The sequence below is a fragment of the Gobio gobio genome, assembly GCF_949357685.1.
Source record: "Gobio gobio genome assembly, chromosome: 2".
Lineage (NCBI taxonomy): Eukaryota > Metazoa > Chordata > Actinopteri > Cypriniformes > Gobionidae > Gobio > Gobio gobio.
Window position 1 is genome coordinate 73,026,317 of NC_137098.1, and position 22,632 is coordinate 73,048,948.

The following is a 22,632-nucleotide window of genomic DNA, read 5'->3' on the forward strand; positions in this document are numbered from 1 at the left end:
TTGATCTGGTCTGGTCTGGTCTTGATCTGGTCTGGTCTTGATCTGGTCTGATCTGGTCTGGTCTTGATCTGGTCTGATCTGATCTGGTCTGGTCTTGATCTGGTCTGGTCTTGATCTGGTCTTGATCTGGTCTGGTCTTGATCTGGTCTGGTCTTGATCTGGTCTGGTCTGATCTGGTCTGGTCTGGTCTTGATCTGGTCTGGTCTTGATCTGGTCTGGTCTTGATCTGGTCTGGTCTTGATCTGGTCTGATCTGGTCTGGTCTTGATCTGGTCTTGATCTGGTCTGGTCTTGATCTGGTCTTGATCTGGTCTGGTCTTGATCTGGTCTGGTCTTGATCTGGTCTTGATCTGGTCTGGTCTTGATCTGGTCTGGTCTTGATCTGGTCTGGTCTGATCTGGTCTGGTCTTGATCTGGTCTGGTCTTGATCTGGTCTTGATCTGGTCTGGTCTTCTCCTCAGGCTGGGCTCTCTCTGGCACACCACCTCTCAGCTCTACACCAGCGTTACTGTGGAGGTGAGTGCACTTCTTTTGATTGACATGAACCAGAGCCAATCACGTCCAGCATGGCTACAGCGGTGACCAATAGAATCTCAGCCAGTAATGCTCCTCTGCTCTGATTGGCTGTAGTTCCTGCCGGTCTACACGCCGTCACAGGAGGAGAAGGGAAACCCAGACCTGTACGCTGAGAACGTGCAGAAGCTCATGGCCACGTGAGTCAAAGACCCGCTCACACACACACACACACGCACACACACACGCACACACACACACACACACGCACACACTCTCACACACACACACACACACACACACACACTCACACACACACACACACACACACACACACACACACACACGCACACACACACGCACACACACACACACACACACACACACACGCACACACACACACACACACACACACACACACACACACACACACACACACACACACACACACACACACACACACACACACACACACACACACACACACACACACCTCTACTGTGTCATTCTCTCTCCCCAGAGCGCTCGGCGTTCCCGCCACTGATTATGTGATGGAGGGCCGATTTCCTGTTCAAAAGCTGGGAAACCTCTCGCTTCCACTGGAACCCCCGGCTCAGGAAACACTCAGACTGCTCCACAAGCACGGGTGAGTGTGTGTGTGTGTGTGTGTGTGTTCAGGATCTCTGCACTCGTTTGTCTCACTCTTTCCTTCTCCTCATCCACAGTCTTTCGAGCACTCAGGTGGAGGCTGTGATGAACAGCATGATTGACAGCTGTCACTCAGGCCAGAGCGCCATGGTAACGGCCGATCACCTGACCGCTCTTCTGGGGCTCAAGGACAGAAAGACGGCCCTGAACATCTGCTCGCTTTACTCAAAGGTAAGTGTGTGTGTGTGTGTGTGTGTGTGTGTGTGATGTATTTATCCAAAGCAACAAACCAACGATCAGTGTGTGTGTGTGTGTGTGTGTTGTGTGTGTGTGTGTGTGTGTGTGTGTGTGTGTGTGTGTGTGTGTGCAGGACGAGACGGTGGACGTGAGGCAGGTTTGTCTGAGCGTGTCGGCCGTTTGTGGCTTCAGAAGTCTGGAGTCTCTCATACACACGGCGTTCACGGTGAGTGTGTGTGTGTGTGTGTGTGTGTGTGTGTGTGTGTGTGTGTGTGTGTGTGTGTGTGTGTGTGTGTGTGTGTCCACGGGTGTGTCGTGTCATAAACCCATATTTTGCTGTGTGTTCTGAGTGAGGTGTCGACACACACACACTGCTCTGACTGTGTGTTATATAAGAATCTAATCCTTACGCTTGGCCATTTCTCCTGCTTCTAACACATCAACTCTGAGGACTAATGTTCACTTGCTGCCGAATATACCCCACCCACTAACAGATCATCAGTGCTATTCACCGGTCATAATGTTATGCCTGATCAGTGTATAATGTGCACGCTTTAGCAAATGGAGGGAATGAAGTAGTGGATTGTGTGTCCGCTTCTCAGTGTAGAGCACTGGGCAGAGAGAGTGTGTGTAATGGCAGAAAATCTCTCTCTCATTTTTATGTCTTTAACTCAAGGAAAACTTCACATGTCAGATTATTATTGATAAATACAATTTTCACATTACAAACTGTAATAAAGTTTCTCATATTTTAATTTCCTTTTACAAGCGCATCTGCATCACCCGCACTTTTCATATCAATCATTCATCTGTATGAATAACACAGGCTAATAGGCTAATATTTATTACCTCTAAGGCTATCACAAAAATGACTCTAAATCAAAGCTTTGAATAAACTTATCACAAATATATGCAAATATGTAACATCAAGCATTCTATAATGAAGAATTGACTTCCAGATGATGCTCTTACAAACGCAGGACACAGGATATATCATCTACAGATTGAGGAGATGCTGATTTCTCTAGTGAACTGCCACTAGGTGGAGCCAAAACTACAACAAACATACAAAATACAAGTGACAAGTAAACTTGGAGCAGAACAAGAACCCACACGCGCAATAAAATCAGTTTAGCATATCACATTATAGACACACTTACAGAAATATTTATTGCCAGCATACAGAAGTTATTACACGACCAGCCCAGTTACGCACATCAATCCATTCCAGACCATCTCTGTTTACTTCTTATTTATTACATATACAGGCAAATAGCTGATTAAACATTGATCAAAATTAAAACACAATTTATACAAATAAAATTACTTTTAAAGAAAGATTTTCTAGAAAACACAATTCAATGAAGTGCTCAAAATCCAGACACATGCGCATCTGATGCTTACTCATGCTGCTCACTTTTCATAATCAACATATAATAATATTCAAACATAACAACATTCAAACAAGCCTAACTATATGAAACTAAATCTGTAACCCAAGTCGTCGGCGCTTCTGGTGGATCTTTTCCTTTATGACAGCATAAACTCAATACTCCGTCATTTTCAGCCACACAGAGATTATAAACTATAAACTGTCTACTTTTATTTGTGTACACTCAATAACAGCAAAGGCCGTGACTCAGGGAACAGATTATTCTCCACTCCAAACGCTCTTCATTTCAAATATATATTTTGTTTATTTAACGCAAAGTTTTTAATTTCAAAAGCATTTCTAAATTCAGTTTATATTTCCAACAAACCAAATTCAAAGCCAAAATAATGAAGTGGTAAAAAACCATCCCTCAGGGCTCCAGACTGAGACTAAACGGCCGCATTTTGCGACTGAAATGTGAGAGTGTGTGAGTGAATTTTACATCCAGCTCATGTGTGACCAGTACATTCAATTCAATTCAATTCAATTCAAATTTATTTGTATAGCGCTTTTCACAATACACATTGTTTCAAAGCAGCTTCACAGAAAGTGCATTTCATAAATGTACATTGAAAAATGTTAGAAAAGAGAATGTTAAAGAAAAAATGTTAGGATAAGTTAATCAATCATGTATTATTTTAGGCCATAACAACGCTGGCGTTGAGTCGTCTCTTCACAGGCAGCGAGTCGTCTCTTCACAGGTGTTGGGGCATCTGAAGTCTCCATGAGAGGCTGGATACAAACTGGAGCTGACGAACTAGTTACCTCGGGACTAGTGTCCCGAGATAACAACAGAAAAGCAGATGGGAAATGATTAGCGTAGCTGCTGTTCAGAATATTAATGCTTTTGATCCGATTTAACTGTAGTATAAAACTTAATTATAATGTGAATGCTTGGCTAAAGAGATGCGTCTTTAATCTAGTTTTAAACTGGGACAGCGAGTCTGAGCCTCGAACAATATCAGGAAGACTATTCCAGAGTTTAGGAGCTAAATGTGAAAATGCCCTCCCTCCTTTAGTGGACTTAGATATCCTAGGAATGACCAGAAGCCTCGAGTTTAGTGATCTTAAAGAGCGCGATGGATTGTAGGTCGATAAAAGATCAGTTAAATACACTGGAGCTAAACCATTTAGGGCTTTATAGGTCAGTAGCAATACTTTGTAATTGATACGGAACTTAATAGGTAACCAGTGTAGAGATGATAAAATTGGTGTTATATGATCATATTTTCTTGACCTAGTAAGAACTCTAGCAGCTGCGTTTTGGACTACCTGTAGTTTGTTTATTGAGGATGCAGGACAACCAGCTAATAAAGCATTACAGTAATCTAATCTCGAGGTCATGAATGCATGAACTAACTTTTCTGCATCAGAAATAGATAGCATGTTACGTAGCTTGGCAATGTTTCTAAGGTGGAAAAATGCCGTTTTTGTAACATATGAAATATGACTTTCGAAAGATAAGTTGCGGTCTAATATAACACCCAGGTCTTTTACTGTAGTGGATAAAGCGACAGGACATCCTTCCAAGTTAAAGTTGTATTGTGAGAGGTTTTGTGGGCAATTTTTTGGACCAATAAGTAATACCTCCGTTTTATCTGAATTTAATAGCAGAAAATTACACGTCATCCAGTGTTTAATATCATCAATACATCTGCCTGCTGTCATACTGGAGAAATGAAGAAAATACACTGAATATTCATAATTGATAGACGTTATATCTGGCAAATTCTATCTTTGCCAGCCGTGTCTATATGAGAATATTAAACCATTTGTCCGTGATGCATTTTTGCTATTCGCAATCCAGAAGAGAGAAAGAGAAAGAGGAGGAGAAAGAGGAGGAAAAGAGGAAAGGAAAGATTTGTTTTTTTCATTCGCCATTCGAATCGAACATAAGGCAAATAGAAAATATTCACATCTCTTGAATGAATAACTTTAGCTTTTATAAGCATTAATCTATCAATTTATACAGTGAAAACTCTGCAGTGTTATTTTACATTTCATTACTTTATTAGATTTCTCTGTAGGTTTGTTCTTCACTGTAATATTAATGTTAGCAGATCTTCCGAATGCTGCACACTGGTCCATTTACACACAGATGTTTTATATTGTTGTTCAAACTTTGCGGTGTCTTTTGCTATAGATATTTAACTTTTCAGATTATAAAGCCATGTTAATTATGTTCTTAATTATGTTATATATAAAAATATATATATATATATATATGTACCGGTACAGTATAATAAAAAGAACCGAAATTAAAAATGGTAAATGAGTAGATTTGGTTAGCATGTTGATTTACGGTGTGCGCCCCTGAATGTTCAGTTGGGGGCCAGTGGAGAAAACAGTGAGTCTGGAGCCCTGATCACATGAGTTACACCATCACATTCAAACATTTCACTCGTCTCTGTGTGTGTGTGTGTGTGTGTGTGTGTGTGTGTGTGTGTGTGTGTGTGTGTGTGTGTGTGTGTGTGTGTGTGTGTGTGTGTGTGTGTGTGTGTGTGTGTGTGTGTGTGTGTGTGTGTGTGTGTGTGTGTGTGTGTGTGTGTGTGTGTGTGTGTGTGTGTGTGTGTGTGTGTGTGTGTGTGTGTGTGTGTGTGTGTGTGTGTGTGTGTGTGTGTGTGTGTGTGTGTGTGTGTGTGTGTGTGTGTGAGTGATGGGTAGGTTTAGGGGCAGTGTAAGGGGATAGAAAATACGGTTTGTACGGTATAAAAACCATTACGCCTTTGGAATGTCCTCACATTTCACAAAAACAAACATGAGTGTGTGTGTGTGTGAAACAAACATGAGTGTGTGTGTGTGTGTGTGTGTGTGTGTGTGTGTTGGCAGTGGTACGACACTGACCGGGATGGGCTGCTGAGTGCAGATGACCTGTCCGGCCTGATGGGGGCGCTGGTGGGAATCCCTCAGTATGATATTGGGGAGATGTACTGTGAGCTGACCAGCAGAGGGCGCCCCACTGAAGGTGAGCCAGCACTGAACCGCAGAGCTGTGAAAGGGGACGTCCAGCCTCTAGAGCAATGCTCTGCTCGTAGAGTAACTGTGTTCACTGTGTCCATAACACACATCTATAAACATCATCTCCATCATGTGTCATCAGTTCCACCACTCAGGGTTGTGCCGATAGACCATGGCCAGAGAAGACCATAATTGGCTCGTTTTGCCGTTAATGTATTACATTTTTATTTTAAGGCTATTTTTATTATTATTATTAAATTAATATTAGGACCTACACTAACTACACTACTTTTGCCTTCCCTAATTTCATTTTTAATGAGGATTGAGGAAAATGTTCTTAAACTACATCCCACATCGAAATGGAACTGCTGGAATCCTGACTTTATAACTCACAATTTCAACTTTACATCTCGCAATTCCAACTATAACTCGCAATTCCGACTTTACATCTTGCAATTCCAACTATATCTCGCAATTTCGACTTTACAATTACAATTATAATTATAACTCACAATTCCGACTTAACATCTCGCAATTCCAACTATAACTCGCAATTCCGACTTTACATCTCCATATTCCAACTATAACTCGCAATTCCGACTTTACATCTTGCAATTCCAACTATATCTCGCAATTTCGACTTTACATCTCGCTATTCCAACTATAACTCGCAATTCCGACTATAATTCGCAATTCCAACTATAACTCGCAATTTCGACTTTACATCTCGCTATTCCAACTATAACTCGCAATTCCGACTATAATTCGCAATTCCAACTATAACTCGCAATTTCGACTTTACATCTCGTAATTCCAACTATAACTCGCAATGCCAACTATAACTCGTAATTCCGACTTTGTATCTCGAAAATTCCGACTTTACATCTTCCAATTCCAACTTTACATCTCGCAAATCTGACTTTACATCTCGCAATTCTGAAAAAAACCCTCAGAATTGTGAGAGAAGCTGCAATGACCTTTTATTGTTTTTATTGTCTAGTGGAAAGCTTCCTGCACTTGTAACGGCCGGAGAGGATAATGTGTGTCTGTAAATGTCCCGCTGACATGTTGAAATAGCTGCTAAACTTTATCTAACATCACACACACATAACCAACGGGATATTCAGAGTCACATACACCAGTGACCGTTTTACCTCACTGTCTGGAAATAGCCGGATTTATTAATACACACTCCAGCTTTGAGAAAGAGATTGTAATATATCAAATGAAGTAATGAAATAAGCTATCCAGTGCTAATTGGCTGTGTGTTGATCTCCTCAAGCTTCTCTGCAAGACGTATTGATGACACATCCGGTTTACGGGAAGGTCCTGACGGAGTATCTCCACTCCAGTGGACTCGCTGACGGGAATCCCAGCGGAGTTCCCAATGGGAAGGCCATCGGCAACAACAACGGGATTTACAGCGGCTGCGGAGCGACCGATAGGAAGTCAGACTGAGCCGGACGCTCGCTTCATCACTATACTGGGAGCTGCATGTGCAATAACGAACGTGGACTGTGTGTGTGAGAGAAAGGGTAACGTTTACGTGTGTGTGAGTGATTATTATTATTACTTTCATGTGAATCTCTGCGCTGGGAATGATACTGTGAGAATATACCACTACATGAATGTGCCTTGAACAAATACCCATATTTTATAATGATTATGCCTGAAGGATCTGTATGTGTATTTAAACGTGTATATTTTTCATCATTTTAAGCTTTGTATATTGGAGAAACCAGAGACATTTGTACTGTTATATTATTTTATACTTTAATATATTAAAATTCTTAAATACGGACGTGAAGTTTCCTGTCTTTACTTGAACCGTCTGCTCTTGAGTGTACGTTTGTCATTTTAAGCTTTGTATACTGGAGAAACCAGAGACATTAGTCCTGTCCAGTAGAGCTGTGCGATATCACAGACCGGATTTAATAATAAATGGAGCAATAATAGAGCTCACACACGGGCCGATCTCCATCACATTACCGTAAATCACCAAAACCAGAGTCTAATGGTGAGATTTGCTCCAATTCCTGCAAGTAAGGGGTTAAAAATCACGTAATGGGAGATGAAATACGCATTGTTACAACCGTCTAAAACATCCAAATGTTAAATAAATTCTTATTGAGTATAAACAGAGGTTTAGATGCTGATGGTGAAGAGTTGGTCACCATGATGGAGATCAGTGTTAGCTTTAGTTGACTCTTTAACATCAGTTTGTTCTCCGGCTGCTTTAACTGTGTTTGCAAACCACATAGATTACTGTGACCTCACGCTGTAGATGTAGAAATGTAAATGCAAAGCAGAGATAAGAATACAGACTCTTCTTCACAACCCCTGATTATAACCGTACTATATGCAAAATGATATCCATATGATGGGAGTACGATAGCCATGCCATAATGTAAAACGTTTTGCAGCATCATTTGTATAGCTCTGATGAGTGTGAATTATATTATTTTGATATTATAACAATGCATATTTTATCTCCTCAACTTGAATGAGCTCCTGCAACTGCGATAGAGGCGAGATTTCAAAATAAGAGTCCCGGTGTATTTCCAGCTGGTTTATAATTAAAAGTCACGCATTATGTATTCGTTTTTGGTTACACAATAAACTGTATTTAATTTAATTCCCATTTAATTCATAGTCAGGAGGAAAGACCAGTATTTGACACATATTCAATAAAGTATCAGTTAACTAAAACCATTAAAAAAAATCTTTGTTACTTGAAATTAAATAAATGTTAACTGAAATTAAAAAAGTAAATAAACAAACTTATTTGAAGCTTTAGCTTAACCTGATATGGTCTACTAACTAAAACAGAAATACAAAGTTATAAAAACTATATAGATGTTTTTAAAAACAAACAAAAAAGTTAATTGAGCTCTCTTTCGTGTATTTTTAATGTCAAAAACAAAATGATGTCAAAATGTCAGTTCAAGTGACCGTCGGTTATGTAATGCTTAAATTCTTAATGTATTACAGCTAACTAAACTCATTAGATTTAGTCGACTAAAATTAGACTAAAACTAAAAACAATCCAGGTGACTAAAATATGACTAAAACTAAATGGCATTTTAGTCAAAAGACTATGACTAAAACTAAATCAAAATATGCTGTCAAAATTAACACTGCTGAGATCTAATGATTTTAGTTCAATTGTTCTGCATTACATAACCGACTGCTCCATGAATATATGACAAAACTGACATTTCATTCAACTTATATTGCATTAAATTGACTTAAAAATGAGTTGAATCTTGTATAACTTATAAAACAAGTTGAAAATTGCTGTACTTATTTTGACGAGTTAAAGCAACGTAAAAATGTTGATCTTACTTATTGATCAAACCATTGTGTACAGTGTGATCGTGCGTGATTTTGAGCGCTCAAGCGCACAAATACAGGAGAAAGATTTTTGATTAGGCTTAACAATATATATATTTTTTTGTCTACATAGTTTTCATTAGTTAGTGTATGAGGTTAAGCAAAAGCTTCAAATAAGTTTATTTCGTTTTTAATTTCAGTTGACATTTATTGAATGAAGTAATGAGAATGGTTTTAGTGAACTATTATAACCCTGATGCTTTATTGAATAATGTGTGTCAAATACTGTTCTTATCTTTCCTCCTGACTATAAAATAAATGGGAATTAAATAAAATACAGTTTATTGTGTAACCAAAATATCAATAATGACCAGGGAAAAGCGTATATAATGCGTGACTTAATTATAAACACGCTTGAAATAAACCGTGACTCTTATTTTGAAATGCATCACTATTGCAGTTCAGATGAGGGAGATGAAATGTTCTGAGGACATTGTGTTCTTCTAATGTTTTCAGTAGATAGTTTTATTTTTGTTACCAGAATGATCTACTAAAGGAAGAATACCATTCTTTAAACACATGCTAAACATGTTTAGTGATTTATAGAACATTATCCCCAAACACAAACTATATAAAGTTTTAGCGGGACATTTCCCAGCAGACACTCTAACATCATTCAGATGACACATTTAGGTTGAAAGTGAAAATCATACATTCTTATTGAGTATTAAAAGAGGTTTAGATATTGATGTTTAATTGAAAATGTTTAGTTTGAGGTTACCATGATGGGGATCAGTGTTAGCTTTAGTTGAGCTCTTGACCCTTGACTTTTTAACATCAGTTTTTTTCCTCTGGCCGATTTTTACTATGTTTTTGCAAACCACATAGATTACTATGAGCTCACATTGTAAATGCAAAGCAGAGATACGGACTCTTCTTCACAACCATTGATTGTAACCATAATATATGCAAATGGATATCCATATGACAGGGTTCCCACTCTTTCATGAACACCAGATTCAAGGACTTTTTAAAGCACCTTTTATTTTAAATCAAGCACAATAAATACGATAAAGGTGCGTGTGTTACTGACAATATATCAAACACCTACTGTACCTGTGTCTATCATTAATGCAGTAACGCTAAGGCATATACTGACAACTACAATACAATTTCCAATGAGGAAAAATTTCCAATTTTAAAAAATCCAATGAGGAAAGAGGCTGGTGTACAAGAGCGAGCGAGTTTTAACGAGAGATGCAGTTTGCAGCGCTCTTAATCCTGCTTTTAACATTTATTTCACACTAGTTTTAGTTTTCTTTTTTATAAATCATTACTTAATTAAAACATCAAAATATAGAGATAATATTGTTTTCCAATTAGATGAAAAGATATGGACAAGTTAATTGTTAGGCATTCAAAATATGCTAAATTATTTTTTTAATCACCTGTACATGTACCTTTTTAAAAATCAATTTGAAGGCTTTTAAGACCTGCACATATATTACATTTAACATATATAATCGCTGCCGTAATAACGGCCCGTTTCATATGTTTACGTGCTTTTCTTCTTTTTATTTTTTGAACGGTGATGAAATATATTGCTCTTGTAAATACTTGCCAGCATTTCAGTAATGAAAGTCTAGATCAAATGCATCCAAATTACAGCAAAGCGCAACTGTACGGTGGCCTGCAGGGGTCAAAAAGGATATAAACAGTGAATTTTGAAGTGATCTCATTTTGAAAACTCAGAGATGTGGACTTTGGACGGCAATTAAATGACCACACGTCCTTGGTGTTTGTCTATAAACAGGAGGTAATTCGGCCGGGGATTTTAACGCGGGTGGTGGGAGAAAAACACTAACATTCTGGATTCGGGCGGCAATAAAATCACTGACTAGCCTCTGTCAATGATGGAAATACCTTACGACCCCACAAGAAACAACTACCGTACGAATAGGGCTTTTGACAGCAGATGGCGCTTATGGAACAGCAGAAATATATTGAAATAGCTTCCTCCCGTAATGCTGTTTTGTTCTGGCTTTGGCAGCACATGAAGGCCAATTTCTGTAATAGCACCAATGCTACTCTAACAAAATATAGTTCACACTTAATTCAAGCACTTTCAAAGACCTATGTTTGTTTTTCAAGTACTTTCCAGGCCTTGAATCCATGTGTCTGAAATTCAAGAACTTTCAAGTACTTTCAAGAAGCGTGGGAACCCTGATATGATATGAATACAGTAGCCATGCCATAATTTAAAACATTTTGTATCATCATTTGTATAGCTCTGATGAGTGTGTTTTACACAGCACTTAGCATTTTAGTATATTATTTTGGCAAACATAACTTGCATACAGCCACAGTTGTCCTATATCAGGCATTTATATATATACTCACACACTGTTAAACCTTACCAGGCTTTTTTACAGTAGAATAAGGCCAACACTGTTGCCAGTCATTTACAGTTATTTACTGTACTCTACAGTATGTTACTGTAAAAATACCATGCATTAAATAAATCAACATCAGCACATCATCATCAGTGTTTCTGGTCTTCTGCTGACTGGACTCTTCAGCACAATGGTGACACACAACTCAATTTTACAGTAAACTACTGGAAACAGCGTTGCCATTATATAACTTTTTTTCATTTCCAGTTTATTACTGTAAAAATACATTGTGTGTGTCTTTTTTCTTACACCTTTAACCTTATAACGATAACTGTTCTGTTTATTAAAAGCACATGTCGTTTTGTTGTCTTGCCGATCTCTTTAAAGCAGGACGGATTCTGATTGGCTGTCAATGGCTCTTTGGCTGGAAAAAAAATCGTTCTGAAAGTGATTCCAACGATATAATTTCTCTGTGCTGTTGGCATTATAGGTGCAGTGGCGCCACCAGGGGGTGGCCAGGGGTGGCCGTGGCCACCCCTGGCCGACTCCTGGCCACCCCACTGGCCACCCCACTGGCCACCCCATGGCCAGTATAAATTTTAGTAGCATTAGTTATGCATTTCATCCCTAATGCACAGCCAGGCAGGCAAGCCGCTCTAGACCTTCGATCACACACAGCCCGCCCCTCCCCCGATGCCGCTGTTGCGCGCTCAGACAGCAACAGTACAGGTCAGCGCCATAGTTGCCAAGTCCGCGTATAACACGCGACTTTGGGCTTCTTTTTTGGCAAGTCACGTTCAAAAATCACGAGTCGCGGGTTGCGGTTTTTTGGGCTTATTTTAAAAAATGTGGTTGCTTGTTAGGAAAATATAAGCAACTTCGTTTCTTTACATTTATGGTCACTGTTTTGTCCAAAACATTGCCTGACACTGTCTTCTCACAGCTAATAGCCATTCAGTGCAAAGATACAAGTGCTGTAGTAATCCGTCCTCATACATCCCGCCTCCTTCTCCCCCTCATTGAAGAGAAATCGCGTTCAACGTGCAGGCATGTGACGTTATAAATGCACGTAATGATAGTTAGTAGACTTAAATAGACGTATACATTTTTACACACAATGCCACCAGCAGAGATGTACAGAGATGGAGAGGAAACAGGGAGGAGAGGCAGCTAATTTAATTAAAAAATATATTTTTGTAATGTTTTTAAAATTACAGGCTATTATTTAAAAAAAAGTAAACTAATAATAACAGTAGGTAGCCTATATGGTTCGAATTTATTTTATTATAAATATGTGGCTATATTGTAGCGCTCCCTTAGTGCTTGTCTGTGTCCCAGTGTGCATACTATCAATCATATAGTAATAAATAGTATGTGACATTAGTAATTTTCAATACTATTTAGGGCAGATAGTATATGCACATTGAGATGTAGGGCTTATCTTTTACAAGGTTTTGCAGTGTGTGTTCACTACTTACTGCCCATTATATGTGTGCATTAACTCCGACTATGGGTTACCATAATTGGCCTTCTTGTCACTTTTTCTCTTTTTCCATCTCCAAACCACTTCTGTTCACAGCTGATCGGAGGATATTGAGTGTCCTTATTGCAATTTGATAATTTTTGTAAAATAACATCTGTTTTTGCTTTTCAAACTCCGAAAGGTTTCAGTGTAATATGTTGCAGGCCCATTTATTGATAAAAAAATATTTATTATAAATAATATTGATGATAATAAATAATTTAATAATATTGGGCTTGTTTTGGGCTTGTTTTTGAAGCTGCGGTTGCTTATTTGTCTCGCGAGAGTTGGCAACACTCAGCGCGTGCCCGTCAGTCAACAGTTTCAAAAGAAGTAAGAAGACGAAGAAGACTACCGTAAATAAGTCAAAAAATATTCTTTAGTAAAAGAAGATGGGGAATTATGTGTCGTGACGTGCTTTTTAAGTGCCAAATGGTTACAGTATACTGTTACAGCAGCTTTTTGATGTGTCTTTGACACGTTTTGACAAGAGTTAACGTTACCTAGCTAACGTCGTTAGCTGGTGCAAGTTATATCAATTTTCAGACAATGAAGAGAAAGTCCACAGACATCTCTTCTTATTTTAAGAAGAAAAGTACAGAAGGAGGAGTGAAAGAGATGGCAGGGGAGCAAGAGAGGCTTAGTAATAGTGAGGATGAGGAGGAGGATGCTTTTATTTGTATCTGCTTTTCCCCAGTAACTGTTTTGTTTGCAATAAATGTACACCTTATGCCAAATATAATTGCAAAATAAAACAGAATTGTTGTGCAACTCAAAATGTTAACTGTACTGTTATTAGTCTATGCACATTATATAATTAGTAACATTAAATATAACACAATAAACCAAAGTATATCAGTAGGAGTTTCCCTAAGTCTTTCTGATAGTTTTCTACAGGCCGGTTTACTACACCAGTAGAATACAATTCTGAAATTATGGTTTCTAGTTTTGGTGTGCCACCCCAAGATTTTAAGTGGCCCCATCTGGCCACCCCTATGAAAAATTTCTGGAGGCGCCACTGTATAGGTGTGCTGTGAACTCTGCTATTTTTTAATACTGAGAACGATTTTTAGAACCATATCTGTTGGTCACGTCTGATTTCTGAGCACCACAATTGAAAAACCTGACAGTACAACATAATTCAGCAATGGTAACTGTTTGGTCTGATGGTGGAAAAGCCCAACAAACTTTCAGAATGTGCAAAACAAACCCTGCTTTTAACCCTTGTGTTATGTTGCGGATCAATTTGACCCGTTTTGATTTTTAAGTTGTCAGAAATATCAGTTAACCTATGTTTTTTTTCTTTAAATTTTGTGACTTTTTCTCATTTAGGGTCATGAACATGCATGCAAAGTTTCAACACGCTGATGTGTTTTGACATATACACACACATTTACTGTTACGTTCGTGATGTTCACGGGTCAATTTGACCCGCATATTTTAATGTTCTACGGCAATTGTAGAGACCCAAAATAATAATATTTCTTGGTTATATTTTATTATTTTAGTTTTTTACTAACCTATGAAGCTAAAAAAAATAGCTTTTCCCCATTTATTTCAATACAGAATTTTTTTTGTATGCCACAAATGGTAAAAATGAGCTATAATTTATTTATTCAATCTATCTGAAATACTATCTAACCTACATTGTTTTTCTTGAAATTGTGTGACCGTTTCTCATTTAGGGTCATTAACATGCATGCAAAGTTTCAACATGCTGATGTGTTGTGAAATGTGCATTATTATTATATTATGCTAACATTTTATACACTCTTGCTGTTTGCGGGTCAATTTGACCCATGTAGGACAGCTGTTCAAAAGCAACTGTACAGACACAAAATACAAAACACTTTGTGTATCTCAGAGCTCTTCAACTCTAGTCCTGAAGTGCCAGTGTCTTGCTGAGATTAACAACTTCATGAAGCAGTGTTTTGAAATCGGCCATCAATGTATAAGTCGTGTGTAAAAGTAAAGTTTAAAACAAGTTATAGAACTTTATGAACATGTAAAATATTTAACATATAGATATATATATTTTTATATTTTATATAAAATATACATTTTACAAAACATGTTCAATTTTAAAACCTCAAGAAAATCAAAGCTAAATATCTGAACAAATTATGTACCAAATTTTAGGTTGATATCTTAAAAAAAAGATGTTTTTGTGCGCAGTACCAACGTTTTCCGCTAGATGACATGTAGACTCTTCGATTTCCATATATGGTTCGAGTGATCTGAACATTATATTTTCATACTTTTCAAAATATCTATGCAGTAGACATCCTATTGAAAAGTAGTTTGGGCAGTAATGTTAATATTTGATTTGAATTCAATCTCTAAAATGCATATAAAAAAAACATATGGAAAGAGTCAGAGCGCGCGTTATAGTTTGGTACCGCATCACAAATGACGAATCTATCGCTATTTATCTCCTGCTCTGTTATCTCTTTTGAAAATCAGTCACCAAATATGAAAATTAGAGTCTGAAAGCTTTAAAATGCTATATAGTTGGTCAAGATTACTTTAGGTTTAGATGAAGATATTATTGTTCTAAATGTATAAAGGCAAGTGTCCTAAGGGCCAATCTTAAAAATAGTGGTTAAAAGTATTTTTATAAATCGTAAATTCAGATATTTATTCTTTGTAATGTGTGAAAAGTATTGATATTAAAAGTGTTTGTACCTGATTGTATGTGTTTTTTCATAGTGTGATTTTTGGGGAATTGTATTGAATCCAATTAGGGTCAATTTGACCCGGACCATAACGAGTGTAAGCAGAAATCCAGCAGTGCACGAGGGTTAAGGAAGATGCGCTTTTCATGAAAGCTGTACGTGCAATATTATAACCTGGAAATGTGACCGCAGTTGCCATAAGGACGTGCAACTGATATGAAAATGATCTTTATTGCTGTAAAGGCAAAATAAAAAAACCTGTCATATGATATCAATCATTAAAATGCTGTTTCAAGAACAGATACGTTATTTCCATATTCAAAGAGTTATATTGCTTTATTATCTTGTTATAGCCTATTACACTGACTCGAGGTGTGTTTTAGGTATTTAAGCAGCAGCTGACCAAACACATCCACCTTTTCCAGCTTCCACCAGACGAGCTGCTCTTGAGGAAAAACTGCAGTCATACAAGTAAGTGTATTTCACTCAAGGGCACTTAAGATACGCTTACGGAACGAAAATATATTTCCATACATTTATGATCAATGTTTAAGTATACTAAAAAAATCTGTGAAATAATATTGCGTTAATACATTACAATATATTGAATAATACACAAGGAATTGCAGTGTAAATTTGCAGTAATTAACTGGCAGCAGCTTCACCTACAAGATACTGTTGTTTTTACAGTTCTTTACTGTAAAAAACGCTCCTGTAAAATGCTGGCAGCACAGTTGAATTAAAACTCAAGTTAATTGATTTAATTTGCAGAAACTGACTGCCATAAACTCGCCAATTGAGTTTACAAACTAACATAGTGTGCTAATAATGTGAGCATATTTGATTTCAACTGTTCAAAATGTCCCCATAAAGATGGCAATATCCTAAATCCTCGTCCTAGAGCAAACAAGCTTATTCCTATAATCATACAGAATGAGTGGCGTTTCGCTGATTAAACCAAATGTTCTCATTGCATATTACAATCATCGTGTTTGAAACTAAAAACCAAAAATTTAAAAATAAATATTATTCTCAAAATGTGTTATGCATTTGTAATTTACAGATTGAGATGCATCTTCTGTACCAGCAGTGAAAAGATGAATTATGTTGTTAATGATTTCATTTGATTAGAGTCTTACTTATATTTATTAAATGAAAATAAGTCATTTCTCCGGCGGTAATGTGGATCTTCATGAATTTAAGGAGTGCTGGTCTGGTCTCGGATTAGGTGGTCTTGACTACAACACTAGTCATTACGTAATGTACCGTAAGAGGCTACTTGATGGATAAAGTTCAAATTTAACATTCATCATTACTAGATATTCATTTGATCAAAATGATGAATGTGCACCTTTTATGCACTTGCTCTATTGAGTATGTAAAGTCATAAGTTTGACTTATTATGTCAGAAATGGGACATTTTAAGTAATAATTTGGACTTAGTAAGTCACAATTTTCGACTTTTATGCACTATACATTGTATTTTATTGTATTTTTTGTGGCCGAAATGAAAACTTTAAAAACTTAATAATTAAAAATAGCCTATATAATTTTCGATTGAAGTAGCTACTAAAAACCGAAATAAAAAAAGAAGTTAAAGCTGAATAGACATTCACTTAATATAAAAACTGATAATATGACAATAAAAGTCAAACATTTTTAAATAAAAGTATCAATAAACAGTAGTAAAATAGTATATTAAAATAATTAAGGGAATGATGCAAAGCAAACTAATCATAAAATGACAGTAAAATGTCCGGTCTGGAGGATCCTGGTTATTCAAGGCTTCCTTAAAAACCATCTGGTCAATGAATGAGCTAAATATAGTCAGCAGTCTATTATTTATAAGATGTTGCTGACTGTATGTAGTAACGTCCCCAACACAACTCAATATTGTTCTCATCTCTCGGCTCTACTTTTCTAACCTGCTCTTTCTTCTCTTGTTGTCAGGATGAGATCAGCTCTTCTCTCGCTCCTCTTCATCCTGGCTCTCAGCGACGGAGCGGATTATGAGGATTTCAGGAACAGACATTTCCTCCCAGATGAGTTTATCGCCGGGAATGAGAATTCTTGGGTAGACCATCTTAAGAACAATGGTCTCTGTGAGCGTGCCGACCTGATGTCGTTCGTTCCTCTGAATGAGCAAAACAATATTAAAAACATCTGCGGAGGGGCTGGGGAACACCGCGGGGGCAACTTGTTCATAAGTACAGCAGATTTTCGAGTGTACTTAGTCAACAGCCACAAAGAAGGCGAGCAGTGTGTCATTGATGAATGTCAAACAGGCACATATCGTGTAATTGTTGCCTGTGACGGCGATGATCCTGTGCACTATCACGGACAAGAAGAAGGAGTGAACACAGCTGATTGCTATTAAACAGCGTGACTTGTTTTCAGCCACTGTGAGTCTGAAGATCTATGTGGGGTTTGAAATATAGCTGTTCTTAAAAACATTACTATGCCTCATACATGTTTAAATCAGATCTCATTTCAAAAGCATTTCAAATAAAAGCAACCTTTGCAGAGCAACATTTCGGTGTCATCTCTCATCTTCTCTCTTCACTAGTGTCACTTTCCTTGATCATGTTTCAGTTCTTCTCAACCTCACACTGTGACTGTTCATAAAGACGTCACAGAAGTTTGTTTTATTCTCATTTTTAGTGCGGTACAATGTGAATTTCCCTGGGGAGAATCAAAGATGTAAAAAAAGGACACAAAATGTTGCCTAAATGTAAGAAACGTTTGTGTGTGTTTTAATATCAGTCCAGTGATGCTTTCTGACCTTCAGCTCGGACTCGAGACTTTTTCATTTGCATGAGCTCCATCTGTATACTGTTCAAATGCAGTTTAAAACTCCTAAAGGGGGATTTTATGATGCATCTGTTATGTTTGAAACTAATTTTGTTCTAGTACATAGATACAATATAGGATCCTTTGCGTCAAGATGTTAGGTTTCATGTAAACGCTTTAGTATGAGGTATATTAGTTAGAAAAGATGAAACTTAACCAGGTTTCAATGATTACACACTGCAGGACATGCTGACGTCAAACACACACACGTCCACAGGAGAAGAAACCTTGATAAAACAACTGCACACATTTCTATTCGTTCACAGCTCAAAACATTGAAGAGGAATGAAGACTCGTCGAGACTCGATCAGCTTCTGAACAGGTAAACCGACACCATTCTGTGTCAAAATGAACCAGAAACTGTTTCAATATACTCAGTTTTATGAGGTTTGCTGTAAGTATGTATGGTTTGTAATTATTGCACAACCAAGCACTAATTCAATAGTTCTGCTAATAACTTTTGAACCAAATGGAGTAGAAACCAAGTTCTCTACTTTATCAAACTCGTCCTACAGCTTTAATTTGATCTGCCACACATGTGGCTGTGTTGAGTCTTCATCAAGTTACAGTTAAAAAAATATGACATTTGCTAATTATCAGAGTTACAGTGAATTGAGCTTAGATGCGATAACATACATAAATAAGGACAGTATATGTACAAACCACACACGGTTATTTCTAATAAGGTTTGTCAAAACTTCCACAAAGCTGGTAGCCTGGGAAAACCCAGACAACTTCCGGCAAATTTAGATTTGCTCTGCAAGTAGTCTGGCAAAGAGCCCATTCAAACCCATTTCTAAACCCTAGAAATCGCGGCACCAATTAGAAACGTTGGGGCGGCTTTACACGATGACGACAGCGCAGCGACATTAGCAGATTTGCCGCTGCTGTGGAGCATCACTCGTTCGAATCAGCTATCGCGTCTGTTTAAAGCGATTTAAACTTTTCCTTTTCGTTAAAACCCGAGCAAAGAACAACACTCGAAGCCTTCATATCTAAAAAAGATGTTATCGCTGTCTCACCGACTGGATTGGGCAAAAGTCTGATTCCAGCTTGGCCCTTTGGTGGCTAAACGAATGGGTCTTAGCGAGAGCACTCCGGTAGTGTTAATGTTTTACAAAATATAGTTTTAAGTCCTTTCCAGGAGTGAATGTAGTTGTTTAAAGCTCAAATCTGTGGTTTATTTATAAAGAGAGCGCCTTTTTTAAATTTGATCTGCCGTTTTCGGAGTTGTGAGCTCCAGTGGTTCAGCGGCGCTCAATTGATCATTGAGCCCGCCGAGAGGCGCCTTTCCTCGGCCAGTCCTTCTGCCGTCTGCCGCTGGCTCTGATGTCTCTGTAGTGGTTAAACCGTCTCGTCTTGTGTAGATCTAACGGCTGATCTTTGCTCTCATTAATCTATAATTTGTTCCTAGACAGATCGTTTTATCTGAGGGCAAAGTGAAGTTTCATAACTTTATATTTTTAAGATATTAAACTTTACCGTTGTAGTCTCCTAGCGCTGACTTTGACTGAATTGCTTTATTTATTGTATTGCTTCTTATACCTTTTACTTATACTTTTATAATTGCTATTGATGATCACACATAAACTGACATTTAACAAAAAGTGACTGGTTGTGTTTTGTGTCATATTTAATTTATTACAGTGATAATCATAGCCTATATTATGCCTATATTTTGTGTGTATGTTTTTTTTAATGTAAACGAAAAGAGGCAGGGTTTTTTATATTTCGTTTTGTTATAAACATGCATTAAAGATAATATGCATTGCCTGCACTACATATATACTGAGTGATACTGTCAAGAACGCTGCTTGTCCATTAGCAGAGTAGACGGACCAGTTTCCTTCATTCTCCGGAGTCAAACTTGGTAAGTCACGGACGCAAGTCAGAAGTTCGCGTACGAAATATGTCATAAAACACCACTGCCTCATTTCATAAAAAAAATTAAACATAATAATAGCCACACAAATGTGGTTCAGGCAACGCGTAGCTAGGCCTACATTGATTATCTTATATATTTATAATAAAACGAAGTATAAAACACCATGCCTCTTTTTGTTTACATTTTAACAATAATATATTAAACATTAATATGTGGTTTAGGTAAGGTGACCAGATTTCTGAAATGGAAACCGGGGACATTTCCTATTTGAGAACACAAGTACAGACAAGAACGCATATTGAGAAACGGCCAGAGTCTCAGATGTTTCTCCGTCGCTCTGCATACGTCATCTCCCTCATCGCTCTGATTGGTTTTAGGTCTATCCAATTGCGCCCAGAGGCATTTGAGCGACGCCCGTTGGTGACGCCCCTTTGGAAATGATTTGTCTATGAAGCTTACTACTGAGAATGGTCTGGTTTTAACCAGGCTACAAAGCTGGCCCAGATTCTCACAAACTTTGATTTTCAAAAGCGTTTGCTTGTAAAATGTGAACGAGTTTGGTTCATTTCCACAAGGCCTTGAGAATAAAGCATTTAAATGTTCTAGTAAATGAGCCGCATACTGATCAAAAGCTATAAATACTGGCGAACCTCTTCATGATCGTTCAAGCTATCTGTCCTACGTATGCATTTATTACATTGTAGAAATTGTTCATTAGCTTAAAAAGTAATTCAGGGGACCTGTTACCACAACTTAAATAAATGCATGGTTGCAAGATAAAAATTCTAATTTATTGTTTTATTTAAAGCTTTTAGGTTCTGTTGACATAATAATGTTGATCATTACATTAACTTAATATCGTCTGTCATTTAAACTCAAATTTCTATGTTATTTAGGTTATAGTAACAATGAAATTGTCTTGATAACTTCAGAAATTAGGACTGGATACGTAGAATAAATAGAGTGTTATGAAATAAAATGTTAATTTAGTTTCTATAATGATGAAGTTGTTGTGCTGAAGAGCAGATACATGAAGGTAAACACTACAATGCCAGTGACAAGTAACATCTTGTTCATTAAATAGGTATGTTAGCATGCGCTATGACAGCTGTTGATTTGAACTGAAATAGATACGATTAATTCGTTTCAGGGCTACAACTAGTTGGAGCGACTTCATTTTTTTGAGTAATCAACTTAAAAATGTGTTTATGCAGCAAATTATTAAGTTCCTCTAACTCAATGTAGCTTGTAAATTCACTCAAAGTTGTCATAAATAAAAAAAATTATGCAAACTGTTGTGAACGTTTTGTTGTTGAGCCAACACATTATTTCTAACCATGAGGGCCCTATCATACACCCGATGCAATGTGACGCCAGGCGCGACGCAAGTGTGTTCTGCTAGTTTCAGCCGGACGCAGTTCTCATGTTCACGTCCAGCTCCTCGTTGTTTAAATATCAAATGCACTGGCACATCTGTTCACCCATGGGCATCTGGTCTGAACACCAGGTGTGATCAGGAGCATTGTTGGAGTGTTGCTATTGTGAGGAACTGAAAACCACTGCGCCATTGACCAACACACACCTGCTCTGAAGTCAATAGTGCAGTATGTGTGTGTTATTTAAAGGGTGTGTTAGTAATATGAGCCTATAGACGGAGCACAACACACACTTATTAATGCTTATTCGCTCAAACACACTGGATGATTTCATGTTAATTGAGAAAGAAAGTACCAATGTGCATTTTTACCAATCAATTAAAGTAAGCCTGTTGAAAGTATGACATGAAACGGTGTATATTGATTAAAGAAACCAAAGTTTTCATATTTTTTTCATTACTTCCACTGTGCTCTTGAATTACTTATTTCATGGCAGGCTTTCATCTTGTGCGTAAGAGTGACTGATTATAGTAGAAAGAAGAAAAAAAAAGCTATTTGTCCAGTTTGGTTTAGATTTTTTTGTTTCCATTACTGTAAAGTTGGTTTGCACACGTCGCGTCCAGGACACCGAACGCATCATTCAGTGAATAATCACCAAACTGAAGTTGTGAACAAAGTGGCGTTGATGCATGAGTACAATACAATTACAACGAGTTGGACATATATAATGTAATTTAATGGAAACCGATGCGAGTGGCGCGACAGGATTTTGAACATCTCCCTGTCAGGTGTCATAGCTGGACTCATAAAA

At 37.5% G+C, this 22,632-nt stretch overlaps 1 protein-coding gene across 1 annotated transcript in view; it reads left to right on the top strand.

The window, feature by feature from the left end:
- The window catches only part of lpcat4 (lysophosphatidylcholine acyltransferase 4), a 24,787-nt gene extending 17,199 nt beyond the window's left edge, over nt 1–7,588 (top strand). Inside the window, exons 7-13 of the mRNA XM_079839331.1 lie at nt 461–515; nt 630–712; nt 1,033–1,158; nt 1,238–1,391; nt 1,531–1,623; nt 5,659–5,794; nt 7,070–7,588. Coding sequence (XP_079695457.1) covers nt 461–515; nt 630–712; nt 1,033–1,158; nt 1,238–1,391; nt 1,531–1,623; nt 5,659–5,794; nt 7,070–7,245 — 823 coding nt within the window. The 3' untranslated portion in view covers nt 7,246–7,588. The remainder of the gene's footprint in view (nt 1–460; nt 516–629; nt 713–1,032; nt 1,159–1,237; nt 1,392–1,530; nt 1,624–5,658; nt 5,795–7,069) is intronic.
- Nucleotides 7,589–22,632: the final 15,044 nt, after the last annotated feature.